At 36.5% G+C, this 22,845-nt stretch overlaps 3 protein-coding genes across 3 annotated transcripts in view; 2 read left to right on the top strand and 1 right to left on the bottom strand.

Moving 5' to 3' along the window:
* The window catches only part of LOC306858371 (endophilin-A3-like), a 43,962-nt gene extending 41,080 nt beyond the window's left edge, over positions 1–2,882 (top strand). Inside the window, exons 10-11 of the mRNA XM_079398881.1 lie at positions 27–95; positions 2,186–2,882. Of these exons, the coding sequence (XP_079255007.1) occupies positions 27–95; positions 2,186–2,391 (275 nt within the window). The 3' untranslated portion in view covers positions 2,392–2,882. The remainder of the gene's footprint in view (positions 1–26; positions 96–2,185) is intronic.
* Positions 2,883–6,334: 3,452 nt separating this feature from the next.
* On the bottom strand, positions 6,335–7,480 carry LOC306858447 (gap junction delta-2 protein-like; the record flags this gene model as incomplete). Its single annotated transcript, XM_079399005.1, has 1 exon — positions 6,335–7,480. The coding sequence occupies one exon, from the start codon at positions 7,478–7,480 to the stop codon at positions 6,335–6,337; it is 1,146 nt and encodes a 381-aa protein (XP_079255131.1).
* Positions 7,481–13,790: 6,310 nt separating this feature from the next.
* Positions 13,791–20,812, top strand: LOC306858676 (E3 ubiquitin-protein ligase MARCHF3-like). Its single transcript, XM_079399310.1, has 5 exons — positions 13,791–13,855; positions 16,400–16,590; positions 17,640–17,844; positions 19,364–19,570; positions 19,849–20,812. The coding sequence occupies exons 2-5, from the start codon at positions 16,442–16,444 to the stop codon at positions 20,005–20,007; spliced, it is 720 nt and encodes a 239-aa protein (XP_079255436.1). The 5' UTR covers positions 13,791–13,855; positions 16,400–16,441; the 3' UTR covers positions 20,008–20,812.
* Positions 20,813–22,845: the final 2,033 nt, after the last annotated feature.

Here is a 22,845-nt window from a genome sequence, read left to right as displayed (position 1 = left end):
TTGATCTCATGTGTTTTTGCTCTCAGTTGATGAGTTCACACACACAGCACCCATGACTCTATCATGGCCTGAGAGCCCCAATGGTGATAGCAAACGTGAGTATCATCCTGTAGGTTCATGCCTAGACGCTCACCAAATGTGAGGTAGTAGGCGAAACCCGGCCCTGGAAAGGCCAGGAGATTGTAGTATTTGGTCGATAATGGCTATTTGAATCCTGCAGAAATATGTAAAGCTTTTGTTGGAGATCTGCAGTCACAGTTTTCATGTGGACCCACTCATCTCATCTGTCCACACATTAGCTCTCAAACTGATTTTCTATTACTTTCCTCTCAGTAACCCTGTGCTATTTTCCATTAGTTGCACTGGATGTTTGAATGCAGCACGTAGGTGTTAAATATTTCATTTTAAACTCAACCCTCAATTGATTCCAGACCTGTTTTCTGTGGAAAAAAGCTGAAGCCCCCTGGCCGGGGGTCTGTCAACAAATGACAAAAAAAGTGCATGCAACTTATTTAAGTTACTGCATTATATTTATGCATTATTATTATTATTTTTTGCATTTTAATTGCATTATACTTAATATACTTTTATAAGGAATATACTGGATAGGAATGAGCCTTAAATGTAATAAGAACTTAAATTTAGTTATGTTTATATAATGAATATAATATGTTTATACTTTTATTATGCTTTTTTTTTTGGAGTAAACCATAAAAAATCCATTACTTGAAATAAAAGAAAGATTAACTAAATGAAAATAAAAAGTACTAAAATTGCTAAAACTAAGTAAGCTAAAACCAAATCTTAAGAAAAACTAATAAAAATGACAAAAACACAACACAAAATGACTGAACTTTAAAAATGACAACAAATATAAATAAAGTCTAATTCGAAATATTCAGAAAAACTGTAATAGTATTTAAAGCTGAAGTCTGTAACTTTTTTTTTTTGTTAAAAATGATCCGAAATCAATATTTGAGCAAGTACATAACCAGCCAGTGTTCAAAACTATCGCCTTACTTTAGCCCGATTCACAACGGTTAACTTATAATAATGTTTTCTAATTTGAGTGGTACTGGTAGGAAATTCGAGCATGGCACTGCGTCATTACGTCGGTCTGTAAACATAAAGAAGCTGTCCCGGCTAGTAGACTATATCGCATGTGAGGATCCTGCAGGTGGCAGATCGTTTAGCCTTTTCTCACAGCAGCTACAATAATTAAATTGATCATTTTGATGGCGGATTGTGATCCAGAAAGGATTATGTTTATGAAACACATGTGAATGAAATTCAATTATATTCCAGTTTTAAATATGCTTCTGATTACAGATAGCCTGGGATTACACAAGATTTGTATTTTAAAGAAAACCATTTCAAAGGGAGCATAATTTGCTTTTTGGGTCATTTCTTAATATGAAATTCGAATGGCATGACAGTTAGACATACTATACGCATAGTCACGCATTGATGACGTTGTTAACATTAATTTGAGAATAAAGTATAATAATAATTTGCACGGTTTGATGTGATATGAGGTAACCGATCTTTAGATTTAATCACCATTGGTAGCGCGATTTATGGTAATCCTTTTTTCCTCAGTTGGTCAGAACAAACGTGGCAGACTGGTTACTTACGTGTTCAGATGGCAATATAAGGTCAAAATTCTTATTTGGGTCATATATTCCAAGACGTAGGCTATAATCTGTGATTGTGAAGTACAGTAAATATCCACACCGGTGCGGTGACTGACTGCCACACATACTCCTCAAAACATTAGATTAATCCGCGCTGGAGCCGTGCCGACTCACAACCCCACGCACGGAAGATAATTCCGCAAGTAACTGCAATTCCAGGCTTTCAAACAGAGATGGCGACAAAGAGGCAAAACTTCCAGACTGCAGCTTTAACTAAAGTAAAATTTTAAAACTATATTAAAAACAAAAACCTGATAAAAATGACAAAAATGCACACCAAAAGTACTAAAAATGTAAACATTTTTACATAAAATCTGATTCTAAATATTAACAAAAACTATAGTGGTATATCAATGATACTAAAATGACACTGGTTTGACAGCCATGGTCACTGTGAACATTGTAGGACAAGGTCATAAAATTTAAAAAGCAGCATATGGGTTTATATGGGTTTTTAAATGTATGTGATGGTTGTATTGTCCTCTTTGCAGAGATCGAGTCACACTTGGACCAGCCCTGCTGTCGATCGCTCTACGACTTTGATCCAGAGAACGAGGGCGAGCTGGGCTTCAAAGAGGGCGACATCATCATCCTCACCAATCAGATCGATGAGAACTGGTATGAAGGCATGATTAACGGCGAATCTGGCTTCTTCCCCATAAACTACGTCGAGGTCCTAGTGCCCCTGCCTCAATGAGCCGAGCACTGACCGCACGCCAAACCAGACTGTCTGAACCGTCCGCTCACCCAACATCCTCTGCTGCATTCTCACCAATGAAAGCCTTGCGTTTGACCACAGACAATTTTTGAACCTTTTACATTTCAGTATTTATTTATCTTATTACATTTTCCAGGCCTCATGGTGCAACATCTAGATTTTTACGCTGCAAAAAAGATTTTGAATCAGTTTTTGCTTTGTTCTTTAGTAAAAATATCTAAACATCTTTAAAACAAGATACATTTATTTTTAAAAGATGTAACAGCATAATATATACATATCTTCAAAAATGTGTAAGTCAAATGAAAAATAAAACAAAGATAAAACTTTGTTTCTTAAGTAACATTATTTTGATTTAAAGTTGTTTTTTAATCTAAAAATGATAAAACACTGATAATTTACTAGAAATTTACTTTAAAATATATACAGTGGTGGCCAAAATTATTAGAACACTAGTATTTTCACCAGCCAAAAAAAATGGTTTTAAGTCAGTTATTTGTATATTTTGCTGTAGTGTGTCAGTAGGAAATATCAGTTTATATTTCCATTAATTGTAGTAATCCAGTGAGATTTTTGTTTGCTCCACACAGAGATCTGATCTGATCATCATCCAGTCTGTCTGGAATGACATGAAGAAACAGAACAAACTGAGACAAAAAACTGAGTTTTCTGGACTAAATCCAGAAAAACTGTGGCAACGTCTCCAAGATGCTTCAAGAAACCTACCTGCAAAGCTATAGTACTGTTAAAAGTTTTAAAATGTAAAATGAGGATGCTGTCAAAATAATGTCATAAGTAGGTTTTCTTTATCAATTAACTTCTATTAACTAAATTAAGTCAACATTTGGTGTGAGCATCCTTTGCGTTTAAAGCAGCTTTTGCCGTCGGTGCGCTTGCGCGTAGTTTATAGCTTTGCAGGTAGGTTTCTTTAAGCATCTTGGAGACGTTGCCACAGTTCTTCTGGATTTAGTCTGTCTCAGTTTGTTCTGTTTCTTCATGTCATTCCAGACAGACTGGATGATGTGTCATTATTACAATTAATGGCAAAATGAATGTTTGGAAATGTAAACTGATATTTCCTACTGACACACTACAGCAAAAGATAACAAATAACTCATAAAAATAGCTTACATACTAAGTTGTCTACATTGTCCATTTTGTATATTTGTACATTATTTTTTTTATTATCTGTGTCCTGTCCTGTCGCTGTCATTCTGTCGCACTGTGAAGCTTCTGTCTCCAAAACAAATTCCTCGTATGTGCAAACATACCTGGCAATAAAGCTAATTCTGATTCTGATTCCGATTCTTCTGAAAACCATTTTGTAGCTGGTGAAGATACTGGTGTTTTTTGTTTTTCTAGTTTTATGTATATCTTGCCAATATCTATCTTATAAATAATAAAACAAATAATACAATAGTTTAGATTTAACAATGTTTAGATATTTGTTATTGGAAAAATGTCAAAATACTGATTAAGAATTTTATTTTATTTTTTGCAGTGTAATTTTATTTCAGCTTCAACGCAGCATTTACCTTATTCATTTGAAAATGCAATGCATCCAATGGGGTGGATTTGGACTTTCGCTGTCTAGGTCTATTTTTATTTTGCTCTGATATGGGGTTTACCTGCCTGCGGTGGTCTTATGTGTTTTTTGAAACACAATTTTTCTATAAACTGTGACTCTCTTGACTGCTACTCTTATGAATGCCCTCTTTCTCTCTCTGTCTGTCTCCGTTTACAGACTTATTGTGATCTTAGGTATCATCGCGAGTGTTTTTTAATGGGTTTCGCTATCTCGCGCCTTCAAGTGCTTTTTTTGAACGGTGGCTGTATTGCACTAAAGCTTTAGAATAACACCCATTGATGTGCACATTTTATTTTTGTGTTGTGTTTTTTGGTTTTAGGACATTGCACTTTCTACTGTATCTCTTTCTGCCATGCCGAGAAATACAAAATTTTATCAGTTTATCCTATGGAGTGCTAAAAAGTATATATATAAATATATATATTGATATGGTTCACAACTTCGTACTGTATGTAACAAGAACTTTTTGCTCGCCTATGTGGTTTGTTTGACTGATGTCATATTCTGAATGACATTTTAAAATTTGCAGATGTTAATAAAACATTCTGTTTTCGAAACGTCCTGTGTTTATCAGTGGCAGTGGACATCTTTCTAATCAGACCAATTTAGTTTGAACTGACAAAATTTGTGTCTGCGTTTGTCCCCCAAAAATAGACTGTATTCCAGTAATGTTGAACATTATTTTTGTTACTCTGAGCCGTATGTTTCTTGTGCATGAAATTGAACTTTGAATGACTGTTTTTGTTTTTGTATTGGACAGATTCTGCCATTATCCATCACAGATGTTTTCAGATCATTCGCTTTTTGACTGGTCATTCCCTGTTGTATTTTTTTCTGGCCAAATTAAGCAGTCAGAGAGCAAAAAGGGAAAAAGGAAAAAGCTGTTTTGATGCAAATGATGCCTAAAACTGCAACATGTAACTTCTGTGCCACTAACAGCACCAAACTGAGTTGCCAAAGTACTGTATTTTTGCATTCTCTAAAGAAAATGTCAGTTGGGAAAGAAATTCCCTCTCAGCTGTTGCAATAGAACCTTCCAAAAATAATTTAAAATATATTTTTTAATTAATTAACAGGTCAAAACCATGCAGTTCAATACATCAACTATTCAAACCATCACTAAAATATCTCTTGTTTTACTGTAGATTTAGCAGCAGTTGCTGAAAATCAGTGCAGGAAACAATGGCTCTGAGTAAAAAAATCTAGGAATTTTGGAATGGATCTCAAATCCTTTGGATCTTAGAATTTAAAAAATCTCTATAGAGATTGGTTAGATATTTTTATTCAGCCCTATTTTTTTTTAGAAGCGCTCCATTTTTAATTGTTTGGAAAAAACTTGTAGTTTTGCCCAAACCCACGCCACTCGTTGAGTTAACGTTCATTTTTCAGATCACTCAAACAAACTGTTTTAAAAGTGTTTACAATCCTCAGGAAGTTAGCATACATACACTACCGTTCAACGGTTTGGGGTCAGTAAATGTTTTTTTGTTTTTTTAAGAATTTTAGAGTTTATTTCTGTCGAAACGTTAAATTGACAAGAAGTGCCAGTAAAGCCAGTTGTTACAAAATATTTTTTAAATAATTGTTGTTCTTTTGAAAAGCATCACGGTTTCCACATAAATATTAAGCAGCACAACTGTTTTCAACATTATTAATACGAAATGTTTCTTGAGCAGCAAATCAGGATATTAGAATGATTTCTGAAGGATCATGTGACACTGAAGACTGGAGTAATGGTGCTGAAAATTCAGCTTTGCATCACAGGAATAAATTACATTTGAAAATATATTTAATATATTAATTGTAATAATATTAAAGAATTTTTATATACTGCAAAACATACTTTTTTCAATGTATCTCAAATAAAATAAATGCGATCTTGGTGAATACTAGAGTTCGTTATGAAAACAAGAAATTGCTCGACTCGAAAGAAAATGTGGCACCCCAATAATCTCGATCTCGGACTTTAGATGTAAAATAGCTCTTCGCTTCCAAACACTATTACTAACTCCTGTACCAATTTTAATGTTCTTACAAAACTTCTATTCAAATATGCATCACTACATCACTGAGTGAAAGGAAAGGCTGTGAATTGTTTTCTTTTTGCTCTCTGGCATAATTTATACACAAAGTGGTTTATAGATGTTGTAAATGAATATATTATTACACATTGTATATTGCATAAATAAACAACGTGGAAATATTGATTACATGTCACGACTGATTGTGCATTTTATTTCTTAAGCTCACTAGTAGCATCTGCCTTCAAAAACCTACCAACAAAAATAGCATCGTAATCAAATTTAAGACTCTTCGAATTGTCCATAATTGAGTTCATATCCAAACCTCAGTGCTCCTTTGCTTTGATTTTCTTCCTTTGTTCGGTTGCGATTTAATCTTGAGCGACTGTGTTCCTCTGCAAGTGTCCTTGTCTTTTTTCGTCGAGCAGTTCCCAGCGCAGGTCCAGTCATGTTGATGGTCCATGACTAGATCTAGGGTAGGTAAAGAAATAGTGCTGGTCACGTCTCTGAAAGTTAGTGAGGCTATCGACTGCAAGTCTTGGTTTATAGCACCGTATCCCCTCCAGGAGCCATTCTTGATGAGCGCCGACTTCTTGATCATCTTCCAGCCCAAATGATTGAGCTCTAGGAAGTTGAGTAAGATGCAGAAGACCCCAACGCAAAACATGAAGATTAGGAAGATGGTTTTCTCGGTGGGACGCGAGATGTAGCAGTCGACCTTTTGCATGCAAGGCGTCGCTGAGCACACAAAATGAGCGGGAACGTGGAAACCAAAGAGGAGCCATTGAGCCACCACAAAACCGACCTCCAAAACGGCGCGAAAGCACACGTGGATGACGTAGTACTTGGAAAGGACGCCTGAGGAGCATTTGGATGGAGCCCTGGTGGTTTCCTGCAACGCCGGGGTGCTTTGGTTGGCGATGCCCTCGAGGACATCAGCAAGACTGTGTCCGAGATGTTTGTGCGACTTGATGGAGCAACTATCTGAGTTGCAACTGCGATCATACGCTTCCCTCGACTGCTCGCCTTCTGGGTGCTTGGACAAGTTGTGCCAGGTGTAGATGATGAAGCAAAGCGAAGGAGTAGACACTGTGATGATCTGGAAGACCCAGAACCGAGGCTGCGAGATTGGGGCGAAGGCGTCGTAGCAGATGTTGGGACATCCTGGTTGAAGGGTGTTGCATACAAACATTTCCTGCTCATCCGTATAGACGTCCTCAGTGGCCACGGCCACAATTAGCAGGCGGAAAATCACCATGACCGTGAGCCAGAGGCGTCCGATCATGGTGGAGTGCTGGTGCACAGCGTCCAGCAGCCGCTTGAGCAGCGTCCATTCTGTCATGTCTCTACGCACCGGCCTCTTGAAGTACAGCACCTGAAATAGATCCACTTTAGCTCTGTTGCCAGCAAGGACGGCCGTTTTCATGTTACAGCTCTGGCCAGAGAGCGAAGGTGCCATCACTGCTTCCAGCCATCCCTTTCTCCTTCAGAGATAAAGAGCGTGCTGTCCACTTCACTTTGGTCACATGGTGCCGTCACTTGTCTTTAGAGTCCATTTACAAACCGCTGGAGAGACATCACTCATCCTGCTCTTGATAGCGTTGGCAGATTGCGCTCTTTTCAGATTGCCGCCATCCATGATGGGATGGGTTCCACGCTTTTAAAAATATGCCACAGATAGTGGATACGTCCATGTGCTAATCTAGTTTGTATACTAATCTATCTTATACTTTAAACTTGGCATTGTTTACTATGAATATTGATGGCACTTATGAGAAATTGCTTGTGATGTGGCCCATTTGTAAGATGCTTTGGATAAAAGTGTCTGCTAAATGGATAAATTAAAAGTAGGCCTACTTAATTTTATCGGAATTCAAGTGGCTAGAGGTTGTCCACTTTGTCAGTCATGTTTGTAACTTTGTAATCTATTTAAATTGAGTTAAAAATCATCATTTACACTACCATTCAAAAGTTGGAGTAAGTAAGATTTCTTTAAAAGGTTTTGAAAAGTTTCTTATGCTCACCAAGGTTGCATTTGTTTGATGAAAATACAGTTAAAACTGTAATATTGCGAAATATTATTAAAATTTTAAAGAACTGTTTTCTATTTAAATATATTTTAAAATGCAATTTATTATTGTGTTGCAAAGCTGAATTTTCAGCATTATTAATTATTGCCAACCCAAAGTTCGGAATGTTATAGTGTATCCAGTGTTTTTTACCAGTATATGATAAGGATAGAATGGTATAGGATGTCCTGATACTGATGATACTGGTTGTTTACAGAAGTGATGGCAGCTATTTTGAATGTTAAACTAAAATAGATGTGATAGCATTTATCTTCATGCTATCAGCTAGCAAGCCCCTTGTGATTATAAGAGCCTTTAAAAGGTCTGACATGAGTGGACTTAAGAAAAAGAAGAGGCAGTAACCATTGGGAATTGGAGACTGTGGCTCCGGTTCAAAACTTAGAGGCCAGCTATGCAGACAGTAAGGCAACTCACTAAGTTTTTGTAAGTAAGTAAAGTAAAGCAGCTTGGAACACTTTTATAGCCAGCATCTCCATGCGTCATAGAAATAGCTTTCCATAGCACAGGAGACTCAACCCACAAGTGATTTCAACAAAGTTTGGCGTTGGCATCACACACAAAGCTTAAAATAGTAAAATGGATTAAAACATTTTTTTTTATTATTATTAAATTTAACTTTATTTATACCTTTGGTATGGAATGGGTTAATAAGTGTATTTATAATCAGCATATTCTTTGTTTATCAAGTCTTTTTTTTTCAGCCCATTGCAATGCAAGATTGCCTTCTCAGAGAAGAGTACATGTGATGCTGCCTTAGAAAGACAAATGTTTTGGAACAGTCTTCACATTGGGAGCACATATGGTGTCTTAAAATGCTGCCTACATAGGCAGTTCACTAAGGTTTAGAATAGAGTGAAGGAGTGCGTGGCATCTTAAGCCAAATCCAATCCAAATGCATTTGGTTTCATGCAAAATTGAGTGTATTGAGTGCACGTTGGTGATGCAACATGACAAAACTCCATCGGTTCAAGTTGCACAATGCTGGCTATTGTGCTGCTCACATGTGATGATTGGGAATATCAGCTATGTTCACATTTTTACAATGTATTGTTGTTTTTTAAGGGATACAACTACAGGTGAAAGACTTTTTTCATGCACTGGTCAGTTTTGAGATAATGTTTTGTTTCAGACTAGTGGAAAGAAAACATCCAAAAATACACTCTTAACTTTTTTTTAATTGCACTTCAACTATTAATGTAGATTTTAATTACAAAACCTTATTTTTAAGTTTATCTTTATAATACCAATATCTTTTAAAAGGCCATTTTCTCAAAATGAGACCGCATTTGACTATTTCTTGCACAGTTGCATTTTCTGATTAATGAGTAATAAAAGGATAAAAAAAAAATTAAATATAATCTTTTTTTTTTTTAACAAATGATGCACAATTTGTGTATTTAACATTTTTAGAAAACTCATAATACAAAACGTGAAATTCATAACGAAATCAATCAACTTGGAATGTATGGTGACATCTATTAGTAAATTATTATTTTTTTTAACCATTCTCTGGTATCCTGCCTTAAGCCAGTATTTTTAAGGCATATTTTGAGGTTGCAGTACATGTTGTTACTTGTGCATGTTGTGTTTCCAGGAAGGCTGCTCTCAGAGCATTTCTGTTGATCTTTAATGAGCTGTCAACAATGTCTGAACCTTTATCACACAGGCACATGTGTAACCATTAAACAACACATTTAATATGCAGTCAATAACCAGATTATTTGCATGTAGTGTGTGGTAGATGTTTTGTTACATAAAAAATAACTGAAAATAAATAACATGACACATTTAGTCAGGTTTATGCTTAGAAAACATGATAACGGTCAAGATACATTCTCTGAATTTTAGCTTCCAGCTATTAATAATCCTTTAATAATAAGTGATTTTAACAAGTTTTAATAATCTGCAATTCTTAAATGCAGATAAGAATACAGTACTGCACTACATCTCACTTGTGTCTGGTTAATGACTTTTTCTAGATATTTAAGGAATATTTAAATTGTTTTTGCCAGGTTATGACTATTTTGGTTCCAAGATCATTGATAGTATTAGGGAACTTTATTGGTTCACCTTTCAGAATTGTAATAGAAACCAAAATAAATAAAAAATAGATCAATATATACTTTAGAAATACACTCACCTAAAGGATTATTAGGAACACCTGTTCAATTTCTCATTAATGCAATTATCTAATCAACCAATCACATGGCAGTTGCTTCAATGCATTTAGGGGTGTGGTCCTGGTCAAGACAATCTCCTGAACTCCAAACTGAATGTCAGAATGGGAAAGAAAGGTGATTTAAGCAATTTTGAGCGTGGCATGGTTGTTGGTGCCAGACGGGCCGGTCTGAGTATTTCACAATCTGCTCAGTTACTGGGATTTTCACGCACAACCATTTCTAGGGTTTACAAAGAATGGTGTGAAAAGGGAAAAACATCCAGTATGCGGCAGTCCTGTGGGCGAAAATGCCTTGTTGATGCTAGAGGTCAGAGGAGAATGGGCCGACTGATTGAAGCTGATAGAATAGCAACTTTGACTGAAATAACCACTCATTACAACCGAGGTATGCAGCAAAGCATTTGTGAAGCCACAACACGCACAACCTTGAGGCGGATGGGCTACAACAGCAGAAGACCCCACCGGGTACCACTCATCTCCACTACAAATAGGAAAAAGAGGCTACAATTTGCACGAGCTCACCAAAATTGGACGGTTGAAGACTGGAAAAATGTTGCCTGGTCTGATGAGTCTCGATTTCTGTTGAGACATTCAGATGGTAGAGTCAGAATTTGGCGTAAACAGAATGAGAACATGGATCCATCATGCCTTGTTACCACTGTGCAGGTTGGTGGTGGTGGTGTAATGGTGTGGGGATGTTTTCTTGGCACACTTTAGACCCCTTAGAGCCAATTGGGCATCGTTTAAATGCCACGGCCTACCTGAGCATTGTTTCTGACCATGTCCATCCCTTTATGACCACCATGTACCCATCCTATGATGGCTACTTCCAGCAGGATAATGCACCATGTCACAAAGCTCGAATCATTTCAAATTGGTTTCTTGAACATGACAATGAGTTCACTGTACTAAAATGGCCCCCACAGTCACCAGATCTCAACCCAATAGAGCATCTTTGGGATGTGGTGGAACGGGAGCTTCGTGCCCTGGATGTGCATCCCACAAATCTCCATCAACTGCAAGATGCTATCCTATCAATATGGGCCAACATTTCTAAAGAATGCTTTCAGAATCAATGCCACATAGAATTAAGGCAGTTCTGAAGGTGAAAGGGGGTCAAACACAGTATTAGTATGGTGTTCCTAATAATCCTTTAGGTGAGTGTATATATATATATCCAAGGGCAAATGTTAAAAAAGATGCCACTTGATGATTTATTTTCCAGTAAATTCCAAATAAAATCTTTTTTTTCCCCTCATTTGATATACTGTTACACTCAAAATTTGATCAGTGTATCATGTTGGCTTATTTAATTTTATTAAAGAAATGTTCAATTTTGCACAGAGAATATTTTGAAATTGCATTTGTCATGTTGGAGCAGTGGCTTAGCGGAATAGTGGTGTTTATGCAGATGGTATGAGTTCAAATCTAGCATGCAGTCTTTTCCAATCCCTTCCTTATTGCTTTTTGTTTTATATCTCATCAAATTATAAATTGCCAAAAAGAGGTCATGAGGCAGCTTGGCCATGAATAGCAGACAGGATTAGCACCAACAGAACAGAATGAGAAGCGAGCAGACAGAGGGAGGAAAGAAAGGGGCAGATTTATGGGGCGAGACCCAATGAGAGTGAAAGTCCCTCATATGACTACTTGTCTACAGTGTTTCCCCTTCTGCACTTTCAGCTAAGCTACGAAGAGAGATCAAGTCATGAAAATGAACGCATTAACCCTTTGCTGCCTAATCTCCCGTGATTGTTGCAGCTGAGTTTCTCATGTGATCTGCTATTTTTTTTATTCATGCTTGTGTTGTGTCTGCGTCTACCGGCCACCAGACGAGGGAAACTGTCACATGGTTTAATAAAGAGCTGTGTTCAAATATGGCAAATAAATAGACTTGTGCAAACACTCAAAATTACTCAACATTCATTTTTCAACAAGTATTCTCTATTTCATATCTAACACTGCTTAACAAATTCTTTGTAACACGTAGGCTAGCCTTGAAAAAAAAGATATAAGATCATACAATGTAAGTGAAATAATAAAATTATTTATGTAAATATCATACTGCCTGCCTGTATATTTGTATATAATTATAGGGTTGTCAACAGGTGTCATTTACTGTTATAATAGGAGTTATAGCCTAATATTTACTGAAATCCCTTTAAAATATTTATACTGAATATAAATACATATTATGTGATCAATATTTTTTAAAATATTTTTAACGGTGAAATCGTTGTGGTGATATTGTGTGAATATCTCATGCTTGGAAAGATCTCTTAGCCAATCAGATTCAAGAACCAGATTTAAATTTGTAAAAAACAAAACGATTTTTAAATGAACTGAATTTAAATTATCACCCCAACAGGTGTATCAATAATATAGATATGTCTAAAAAATTTTTTTAAATGTTGTAAAATAGTGTGTGATGAATATTATTTTTTTAATATTGTGACAAAATAATAACAAAGTTGCAAAATTACTTTATTTTAAAATTGCCTTATAGCTGTATCACTAAATGCCTATAGCCTACAGTTAATGTTAATACTGAATATATATTATATTTTTAAATAACTTTCTCATAGTATTATGAATAAAAAAAAATGCTTATTGAATTAAAAATGGTCCTTACAGTCCTGACAGCTACCAGCAGGCCTATTATAAATGTCATATAATTATCTGCACATTTATTTTTTGACCTTCTGTCTCACATGGGATAAAGATGATTAACCAAGTACATTTATTTATTAGTTAACCATTTATTTATTTGTAACCATTTTAATAGTATTCTTGTAGCTCAAATAGTAGAGCATGGTATTAGCAACACTAAGACCATTAGTTTAATAGCCAGTTAATGCAAAAATTGATAAGATTATATCTTGCATGGAATAAAAGTTCGGATAAATATCTAAAAATCTATAAAATGTAACCCTATTTTATTATGCCTACTTAAGAGTGAAAGATGTCCAAGTACAATGAAGATACCAATACTGATGCTCCACCAGACCATTCGAGCTCTAAATTATTATCAACACAAAAATACTTTAACAAAAATCACCTGCTGCTTAACTGTAGCAATGGATTAGAAAAATAGATGCACCATTTTAGACATCAGTCTGTGAACAAGATAATGTGGTATTTAGCAGGAGATCAGGCCGCTCTTAGACCAGCGGGCTAAAATTAGGTCTGGTCCATGAGGTTTAGACACCCCCCAACAGTTTCAGCATTTGTTGTTGTTGTGTCTGCAGCAGTTTACAGTCAAAGCTTAGACCCTGTTCAGTTAGCATAATGTCAGGAAAATGAAAAGCCACTGGTGATGGCTAACTGGATTAAAGTTTGAATGAGGAGGTGCCCGGAGTGTAACCAACGGTGATGTGAGAGGGATTTCCCTTTGTCGGCTCTGTGCCTGTGCTTTCCAGCTAATCCTCAACTATTCTCACCAACGACCTTGGGCTCAATGCTAATCTGACCGGAGAGAGAGAGCGAGAGAGAAAGCCTACGAGTCTTTAAGCCTTCAGAGCCCAGGTAATGGGGAGTTTGGATGGAGAACACGGTCTGTCTGATGGTAAGTTCCTAAGTTGTTGATTTGATATTGCTAAGTGATAGAATGGTAATTTTACAGTAGTTGGTAAAATGTATGCCTATAGAGTAGATTGTTGCTTCAGAGAACTTTGAATCTGTTGACGGTGCATCGTAAGGATGTTGAGGGGAAATGCAATGGTTTGCAAAAGTGACGCTCCATCATGCAACCAAAACTTTTAACTTTTGCTCTCTGACGTAAGCATCTGTTGACCAATGAGAATTTCAGAGAGGCAAGATGTCTTTCAGAAACAACTTTTGGACAGTCTTCAGAAAACTAATTTGTGGCATTTACCACACTTTTGCACCCCATACAGTTTAGTTTCTGATGTCATCTGTACATCAGGCAGTGGAATACAGTGTATCTGTTAAATCCTTTCATACAGCAACAGTATGGAGCAGATTCATAACTGTGTCACAACTGTAATAAGTACCTTTTGTTACGGGGTTGACGAGACGTGAGACATGCGGATCCATTTGCGAAGCTTTATTATAAAACAAGGTCATATTCAGGCAGGGTCAGAACACAGCAAACAGGTATGGCAGGGGCAAGACACAGAGCAATCCTAGAGCAAGCGTGGGTCGACGATCGGCAAACAGTATCCAAACAGGGCAAGGCAGAGAGAATAATCCAGAAACACGGGCAGGAATCAAAACACAGGAAACCAAACAAGAAATACAGGAACGCTTTGTAAGGTAGCTGGGCTAAACAATACTCGGCAGTGAAACAGAGAAAGTCCAAGGCTTATAAAGTGTGTGTGTGTGATTGGGTGATAGTTCACAGCTGTGAGTGATTAGTGAGTGCAATGTATAATGGGAAATGGAGTCCAATGTGCTGTGTAGTGTGAAAGTCCATGTGGTAAGCGGGTGACCTCTGGTGGTGAACAAATGGAAGTTGCACGGACCAGATTCGTGACACCTTTGCTAAAAACATGTTTCGAATGTAAATAACATAATGCATGTGCATGCAATTGTTGCAGTTATGCACTGATGTAAATGGTCACCATTTAACAAATGTGGCCATTGCAACAGGTTGAAGAGGGGGAAACTTATATGTACTGTATGTATGCAAATATATACTACTGTTCAAAAGTTTTTCTCATACTTTATTAACTAATGAATACTTTTTCAGTAAGGGTACATGGCAATAATCATAAATAACAGTAAAGACTTTTACGCTGTAACAAAGAATACTATTTCAAGTAAATGCTGTTCTTTTGATCTCTTTTTCAAAGAAGCAAAGAAAAAAAAGTATCAGTTTCCAAAAAAAAAATATTAAGCAACAACTGTTTTCATCATTGATAATTATCAGAAATGTTTCTTGAGCAGCAAATCAGAATGATTTCTGAAGGATCGTGTGACACTGAAGACTGGAGTAACCATGCTAAAAAAATCAGCTTTGAACTCACAGGAATAAATTGTATTTAATTGTATATTAAAATAGAAAACAGTTATTTTAATTTCTAATAATATTTCCCAATATTACTAATTTTACTGTATTTTAACCAAATAAAAACATTAAAATATCTTACTGACCCCAATGTGTGCATATAAACATCTTAGTATTCACTGAAATTGGTAATTCACAAAAATGGGAGCGAACAAATGTCCTGCACATTCATGTTCACATTAAATGTAGTTCTTCACATAAATTAGAGTAAATTATTAACCCTGTAAATGATATCTCAAGTGCAAATAAGCAGCTGTTTCAGTCTGTTTCTCACACAAAGCTGATGCACACAAACTCAGTCTCCTGTTCTGTCCTGAGGCCTGTACCATGAAGCCGGATTAGCTGGCTAGCAAGGATAGTTTCAGTTTAGTTTGCACCAATCCTGGGTTTTAGGTACCATGAACGTGGCTTGGCTTTTATTGCAATAGTACCTTACACTGCACAGCTAACCTGCTCCAGGGCAGGATATGTTCTGGGTAAGCGAACTCAAACTGAAATTGGACCAATCAGATGTGAGCAAAGTGACAACAATTATTATACAGCATTTATTTTAAATGAATATTAATATATACAGATCATATGTAATATAAATAAGTGGTAGAATCAATAGCTAACACTTTAAAAATGGATACATGTGATCAATCTCTATCGCCATCAACTATATAAACTAAATACACAAGTTTCACTTGTGACTGCACTAATAGAGCAAGATAATTTCCTTTATTTGTCCTCTTTCGTGGACAAGTACTTCAGTGTAAATGCATTTAAATTCCTCATATTCTTTAATCTCTTAACCTTCAACAAAAGAGTTTTGAATCTCGCTGGCTCTCTCGTGAAAAGTGAATGTCCACCACTGATGTCACACAGTCATGTGCACACGCTCCACAAACTCAGGGTCAAAGCCTGAGTTGACAAAGAAAGTTGATGATCAGCACCTTTAAAGCCGGATTGGAGTGGTTTGGTTTTATCAACTCGTAACCCTGAATTTGTTCATCTACCATCATGGTACAGGCCCCTGTTCTATCAGTGTCTCTTCATTGCTTTCATCACATGTCCCTCATGTCTCTGTGTGTCTCTCAGTTTGCAGTTGTTCAGGTATGAACGCCCTCATGTGCAGCAGTCATGCTCTGTGAGGACTCATCACCTGGTGCTGGTCCCCATTCTGTGGTTCTGGAGAAACCGATTGCTGAGACCTCCACAGATCCTGTACAGGAGGTCATTCACAGGAGCACTTATGTTTCCTCTGTCAGCCCTGCACACGGCAGCATCAGGTGGGTCAAAGTCAGGGTTCCTCAGACCTTGATGAACTTGCTCAGGAACGTTGGATTGGGTTTGGAGATAAAGTCTACATGGCATTGGCCCTCCAGGGTGAGATTTGAGAAAGTCGTTCAGCCAAATGGCCCAAAGTATCTGAAATCCCATTAGACACTGGTGACATGTAAATGTGTGCAGTCATGTGTTAGTATTCATAGTGTACATCTGATATCAGAACTGGCTTGATTTTGCATATTAGATGAAGTTGTGAGTTGTGAAAGTTAAAGTACGTTTTCATAGTAAAATGAACTATGGAAGCTGTAAAAATAAATAAATAATAATTTGCAATTTTGAATGTTTTTGAAAGATGTATTTTGTGCTCATCAAGGCTGCATTTATCTGTTCAAAGACACAGTATAAAGAGTAAATATTATTGCAGTTTAAAATAACTGTTTTCCGTATGAAAATATTTAACAAATTTCACCCAAAATGAAAATTTCCTGACCCTCAGTCCATGTAGATGAGTTTGTTTCTTCATTGGAACAGAATTTGATAAATGTAGCATTACATCACTTGCTCACCAATTGATCCTCTGCAGTGAATGGGTGCCGTCATTGGTTCTACTGGACTTTTTCCACTGATGCGTTATGCCGATTTATTTATATTTTGGCCAGTTAAAACACCTTAATGATGGATGTTTTTCTTACAAACATGCAGCTTTCCACTTCGCAAGACATTAATCGATGGACTGGAGTGTTGTGGATTTCTTGTGGATTATTGTGATGTTTTTATCAGCTGTTTAGACTCTCATTCTGACGGCACCCATTCACTGCAGAGAATCAAGTGAGCAAGTGATGTTATGCTAAATTTTTCTAAATCTGTTCAGATGAAGAAACAAACTCATCCACTTCTTAGGTGATCTGAAGGTGAGTAAATTTTCATTTTTGGGTGGACTATTGCGTTAAGAAGACTATAAATGTTTAATTTTAATATCCTGGAATATTGTGTGATTTTTAGTTATTGTTCTCTGAATTTGTCGAATTGATGGTTAATACTCTGTTTTCAGTCTGAACACTGAGGAGCCGTTCTGTCGTATCTGTCATGAAGGCAGCAGTGCGGGTGATCTATTATCTCCCTGCAAGTGTGCTGGCTCTCTGGCGATGGTGCACCGTGTTTGTCTGGAGCGCTGGCTCACGGCCTCCGGCACCAGCCACTGTGAGCTCTGCCACTTTGAGTTTGCTCTGGAGAAACTTCCCAAACCACTCACCGAGGTAAAATCATCAGCAGCAGAGCTTGGGAATGACTTATATTCTCTGAAGGACTTCTAATGAGTTCACTCACTTTACGCTCTAGGCTACGGTTCCTCAAATCTTTCCCTGGAGGGCCAATCTGCTGCAGAGTGTAGCTCCAACCCTGATCAAACTCACCTACCTGTGATTTTCTAATGATCTTGAAGACTCTGATTAGCATGCTCAGGTGTGTTTGATTAGGGTTAGAGCTAAACTCTGCAGGAGTGGGCCAGATTTGAGGATGCCTGCTCTAGGCAATGTAAGATGTGACCAAAGTATTATTTTGCAGGTTTAGCAGGTGATGAATCTGCGAACCGTCTATTTGCGCTGTCTGTAATTCTGTCGTTGGCTGCATGTTGCTATGGAAGATATTGTCTGACCTCAGCTGACATGTACTGCACTATCTGTCTGTCAATCTGACTTCAGAGTTCATGTGAGACACAGGAATAAAGAGAGCTAAAGCTGTAAATGGACATATCATCAAGCATCAAGCATCCATTCTCCTGCTGTAAGTGACTCTCGAGTCAGTCGTGTCCCCGGGTCACATATTGGCGGGTCTGCTTTCCCTCGGCTTCTTTTAAACACTCATCCACTTAGCAGGAAAATGAGATTAGAGACTATATACCTGTCGCTGCTGCTTATCTCATGTTTGGGCGGAGGACAGGAAGATGACACTACGGTCCACGAGCATCACAAACCTGCCTGCTCTGTCAACAAATACAGAACCAGCGATCTCATGATGGATTTAGCTGTTTGATAACTGATCTATTTATCTTTCTATCCATCCGCCCATCTATCCATCCATCCATCCATCCATCGATCCGTCCATCCATCCGTCCGTCCGTCCGTCCATCCATCCATCCATCCATCCATCCATCCATCCATCCATCCATCATTTTTCTTTCTGCATTTTCCTTTTTTCAGCTCTTTTTTCTTTCTTTGTGCATTTACCTCCTTTCATTTACTCATTTGTTTTTTTCTTTCTGCATTTTCTTTTTCTTTCATTCTTTCTTTTTTCTGCATTTTCTTTCATTTTCCCTTTTTCTTTCTGAATTTTTTCTTTTTTCTTTCTTTCTGTATTTCTTTTTCTTTCATTTGTTCTTTCTTTTTCTTTATGCATTTTTCTTTCTTTTTTCTTTTCTTTCTTTCACTATTTTCTCTTTCTTTCGTTCTGCATTTTTTCTCTTTTACCTTCTGTATTTCTTTCTTTCTTTCTTTCTTTCTTTCTTTCTTTCTTTCTTTCTGCACTTACTACTTATTCTTTTTACATCTACTGATTTAAAATATGCACTTGTCTATGCATTATGTAAAGTGGTTTTGTGATCTGGATGGTTGCAAATAAATTTTTTTGTTTATCTTAGGTTGTCAGAATTGTAAGCTCCATATTAAAAAGGTTAACTAAAAAGTTGAGTTACTATCCAAACAATATATGAAATAAGCTTTCAAACTGATTTAATTGAAATATAGCCCCCTCCTAATGAGTTGTGTTTCATGGCTGCAGTGGTTCACCACACCTTCCATGCAGCAGCAGAGACGGACGCTGTGTGGGGACGCCATCTGTTTCCTGTTTATCACACCCTTAGCGAGTCTCTCAGGCTGGCTGTGTGTGCAGGGAGCCATGGATCTGTATTACAGCAACGGCATGGAGGCTGTGGGACTCATTATTCTCACACTCACACTCTTCACTATTTACCTCTTCTGGACTGTTGTAAGTTTACTCTTGTTTTCAGCAGAGCAAAATGAAAGTGCAAAGACATTTTACACCTGCGGTGTTTCTGGCTGATGTGGGATTAGACACTATTCTGATTTAGAAAACAAAAAACACACAATTAGTTTTATGACATCCAGGATGATACACTGAGAATTAAATAAAGAAAAAGTAAAAAATTTAAAAATGGACAACAAATCTGTAAAAGAGTGATTAAAAAGTCAAATGATGATAAAATGGTACAAAATTTTCCACACAATCATCTTTTTTAACCACAGGTATCCCTACGCTACCACATTCACCTCTTCAGGACGTGGAATGAGACGAATCCCAGCATCCGGCTACAGATTCCCCGTACTGTGAAGACACATCAGAGACCAAAACAACTAGTGATGCACTTCTTGTGCAAATACAAGAGTAAGGAGACCATGGTGTAGTGCCAAGAAAACAGCCGGCTGTTTCAGACAAACTCTGATTTCACGACGTCCTGATTTTGAGGGAAGCACTGACTTTGAGTCACACTCAGATCTGGAATGATATTCTGATCTAGGACTGATATGAAGTGATGTCCTAATTTGGAGTGAAACCCCAATTTTGAGATTTGGAGCGGATGGTTTCATCTGAATATCTGTTTTAAATAATGGAAAACTAAAAGAAGAAACTTCATCGGAAAAGCGTGCCAAACCACAAGAAAAGAACACGTCTTCTTAAATAAACCAGAGAACAATGTTTTTGATATGATAACAACTGAGGTTTATATCTATATCTATTTATACCTGCAGGTTTTACCTTACAATAATTATTCAACCGAATATGTATCTAGATGAACATACAGTGGCTAGGTAAGACAATCATAAGATTAGCAAATCATTTCATTACTGTTTGCTTTATCATGGAAACACTTAAAAGTGTTTCCTTCCATGAAAAATGTGAACATTTAATCATCTTTCAATCATTTGATGTTGTAGCTGAATTGAAAAACCTAAAACGAATCCTGTGTACATTGTGTGCATTGTAAATATCATATCAGAAAATACACCATGGGAAAATATACACTACCGTTTTTGAAAGATATTAATATTTTTATTCAGCAAGAATGCATTAAAATGATCAAAAGTGACAGTAAAACCATTTATTTATCACAAAATCCTGAGTATTTTTTTTATTATCACAGTTTCCACAAAAATATGATGTAGCACAACTGTTTTCAACATTGATAATAATAAATGTTTCTTGAGCAGCAGATCTGCGTATTAGAATGATTTCTGAAGGATCATGTGACACTGAAGACTGGAGTAATGATGCTGAAAATTCAGCTTTAATCACGGGAATAAATTACTTTTCAAAATATATTCAAATAGAATAAAATTGTAAAATATTATAAAAAATATTACTATTTTACTGTATTTTTGATTAAATAAACAGGTGTGCATAAGAGTCTTTTTATCATATCCCAAACTTTTTTTGGTGATGTAAAGTTGCAAATTATTATTTTATTATTTTTAATTTTTTTTTATTATTATTCAATTTTTATTTGAACAAATTCATACAAATTTGCCACCAGTTGCCACAATCTAAAATAGTTATGAATTGTCAGTTCAATTCAACAGCAAATTTCAGGTGAGTGGGTTGAATATCTCTGTCAGTATGAAGAAGCAAGGTTTTGACTCTCCGTCTGCATTTCTCACTGTAAAAATATGAAATCATGGCAACTTATGTTTTTACATTGCTTTAACGCATCAAAATAAATTGAACTTTTTTAATCAGTTATATGAAGTTCGACTTGATTTTTAAAGTCAGTTCAAATGATACATACAATCAAGTTTATTATACTTAAAAATTTAAGGCGACAACTAAACGTAAGTTTTTATCTTGAAATAGGTGGAATTTTTTTTAGTGTGTCTATGATTTGATTCCTATTGGGAAAGTGAGAAACAAGCAAATAAAAGGTTTTACTTTTTTTTACCTTACATTTTGTGTCTCCGCTGTTACAAATAAACTGAGGCTGTTTCTTCCACTGTGATCTGAATCATTCAGAGAGATGATGCATTCAACACCGTCTGAATACAAATGGCTCCGTCCAGAGAGATGAATGGGTCTGCAGTCAGTGAAAGAGCACTATGTGTTAGTATTCTTGCTTTGAAATGATTTAGTCCAATGTTAGTCTAATGGGCACAAAATAGGAAAAGACATGTAAGTAGACTTATGCTATGTCTAGATTTGAGAGGAGAACAGCACAGGTTTTACCCCTTGGCAAAATGAGTAGCAGTAGATCACTCATTGTCCTATAATTGCATCATTTAGCAATGCTTTTCTTTTTTAGGCATTTTAAGAAAAACTAAGAATAGAAACAACTATGTTTGTTACTAAACTGCAAAATATTGTTGTCTTTGGTGTTATTATTGACAAGAGCATCTGCAGTAAATAGATAAATCAGTCACCTGTCCTTATGTTCGGCCTGCAGCCACCGAAAATCTTTACTTGACCTCTCCATTGCCTCCTTGAAATAGATGGTGTTGATATGAATAAGCATCATTTATCGTGTTCCAGGGAACTACCAACTTTGCAGTTTTTCTTAGTCGCTTTGGTGCATTTTTCTGATCAGAAATTAAATTTTCAAAACTCCTTGTTCAACCTCCACATCATAGTCACTTATGCACATCATAAAACAGTTTTTCATTCTTTTGAAATATAAATAACTGCTAGTTTTTGAAAAAAAAAAAAAAAAAGAAAGCTGTTGAATGAAAACCGTTGCATAATTTTCTTCAACAGCAGGTGGAGATAAAAGTCCATGAATCCACTCAAAGTGTACAGCTCAACAGCATGAGAACTCATTCCTTCTGAAAGGAAGCACACAGCCAGAAATGACCTCGAACATTTCTCATGCATCTTATGATTAAAATATAATTTGTTGTATTTTGCGGTTCAAACTCTAATATCTAAATGCACAGTTGTTTCTGCCCCATTCAGATTATAAGATTATATTTCTGTCATCATAATATCTGCTGCTGGATTTATGTGGAATAATAATGAACCCTGTAGATCCAAGAGCTCACTAATAGTCTCTTTAAAATAATGAAAAGCTTTGCTGTCCTGCTGCTCACTTTGACTTGAACTATAGGGCAGGCCTCTCTCTGCCAAATGCTACTCTACACTTCATAAAAAACAGATATGCTGTGCCCCAACAAGCTCTTTGATCACTCGCAGGAGCATATAGAATGATAAAAGCCCTCATGAAGCGCTGGGCTGATCTCTGGAATCAATCCAAAGAGTTA

Source organism: Barbus barbus (genome assembly GCF_936440315.1).
Source record: "Barbus barbus genome assembly, chromosome: 1".
Classification (NCBI taxonomy): domain Eukaryota; kingdom Metazoa; phylum Chordata; class Actinopteri; order Cypriniformes; family Cyprinidae; genus Barbus; species Barbus barbus.
The sequence above is the reverse complement of the archived record's forward strand: the minus strand, read 5'-3'. Positions and strand labels throughout refer to the sequence as shown.

Excerpts from the sequence above, each read along its gene's own strand:
- LOC306858676 (XM_079399310.1), top strand. The coding sequence starts at position 16,442 with ATGCTCTGTGAGGACTCATCACCTGGTGCTGGTCCCCATTCTGTGGTT. Across the intron at positions 17,845-19,363 it reads TTCCCAAACCACTCACCGAG|TGGTTCACCACACCTTCCAT; the intron begins GTAAAATCATCA and ends TCATGGCTGCAG. Across the intron at positions 19,571-19,848 it reads TTTACCTCTTCTGGACTGTT|GTATCCCTACGCTACCACAT; the intron begins GTAAGTTTACTC and ends TTTTAACCACAG.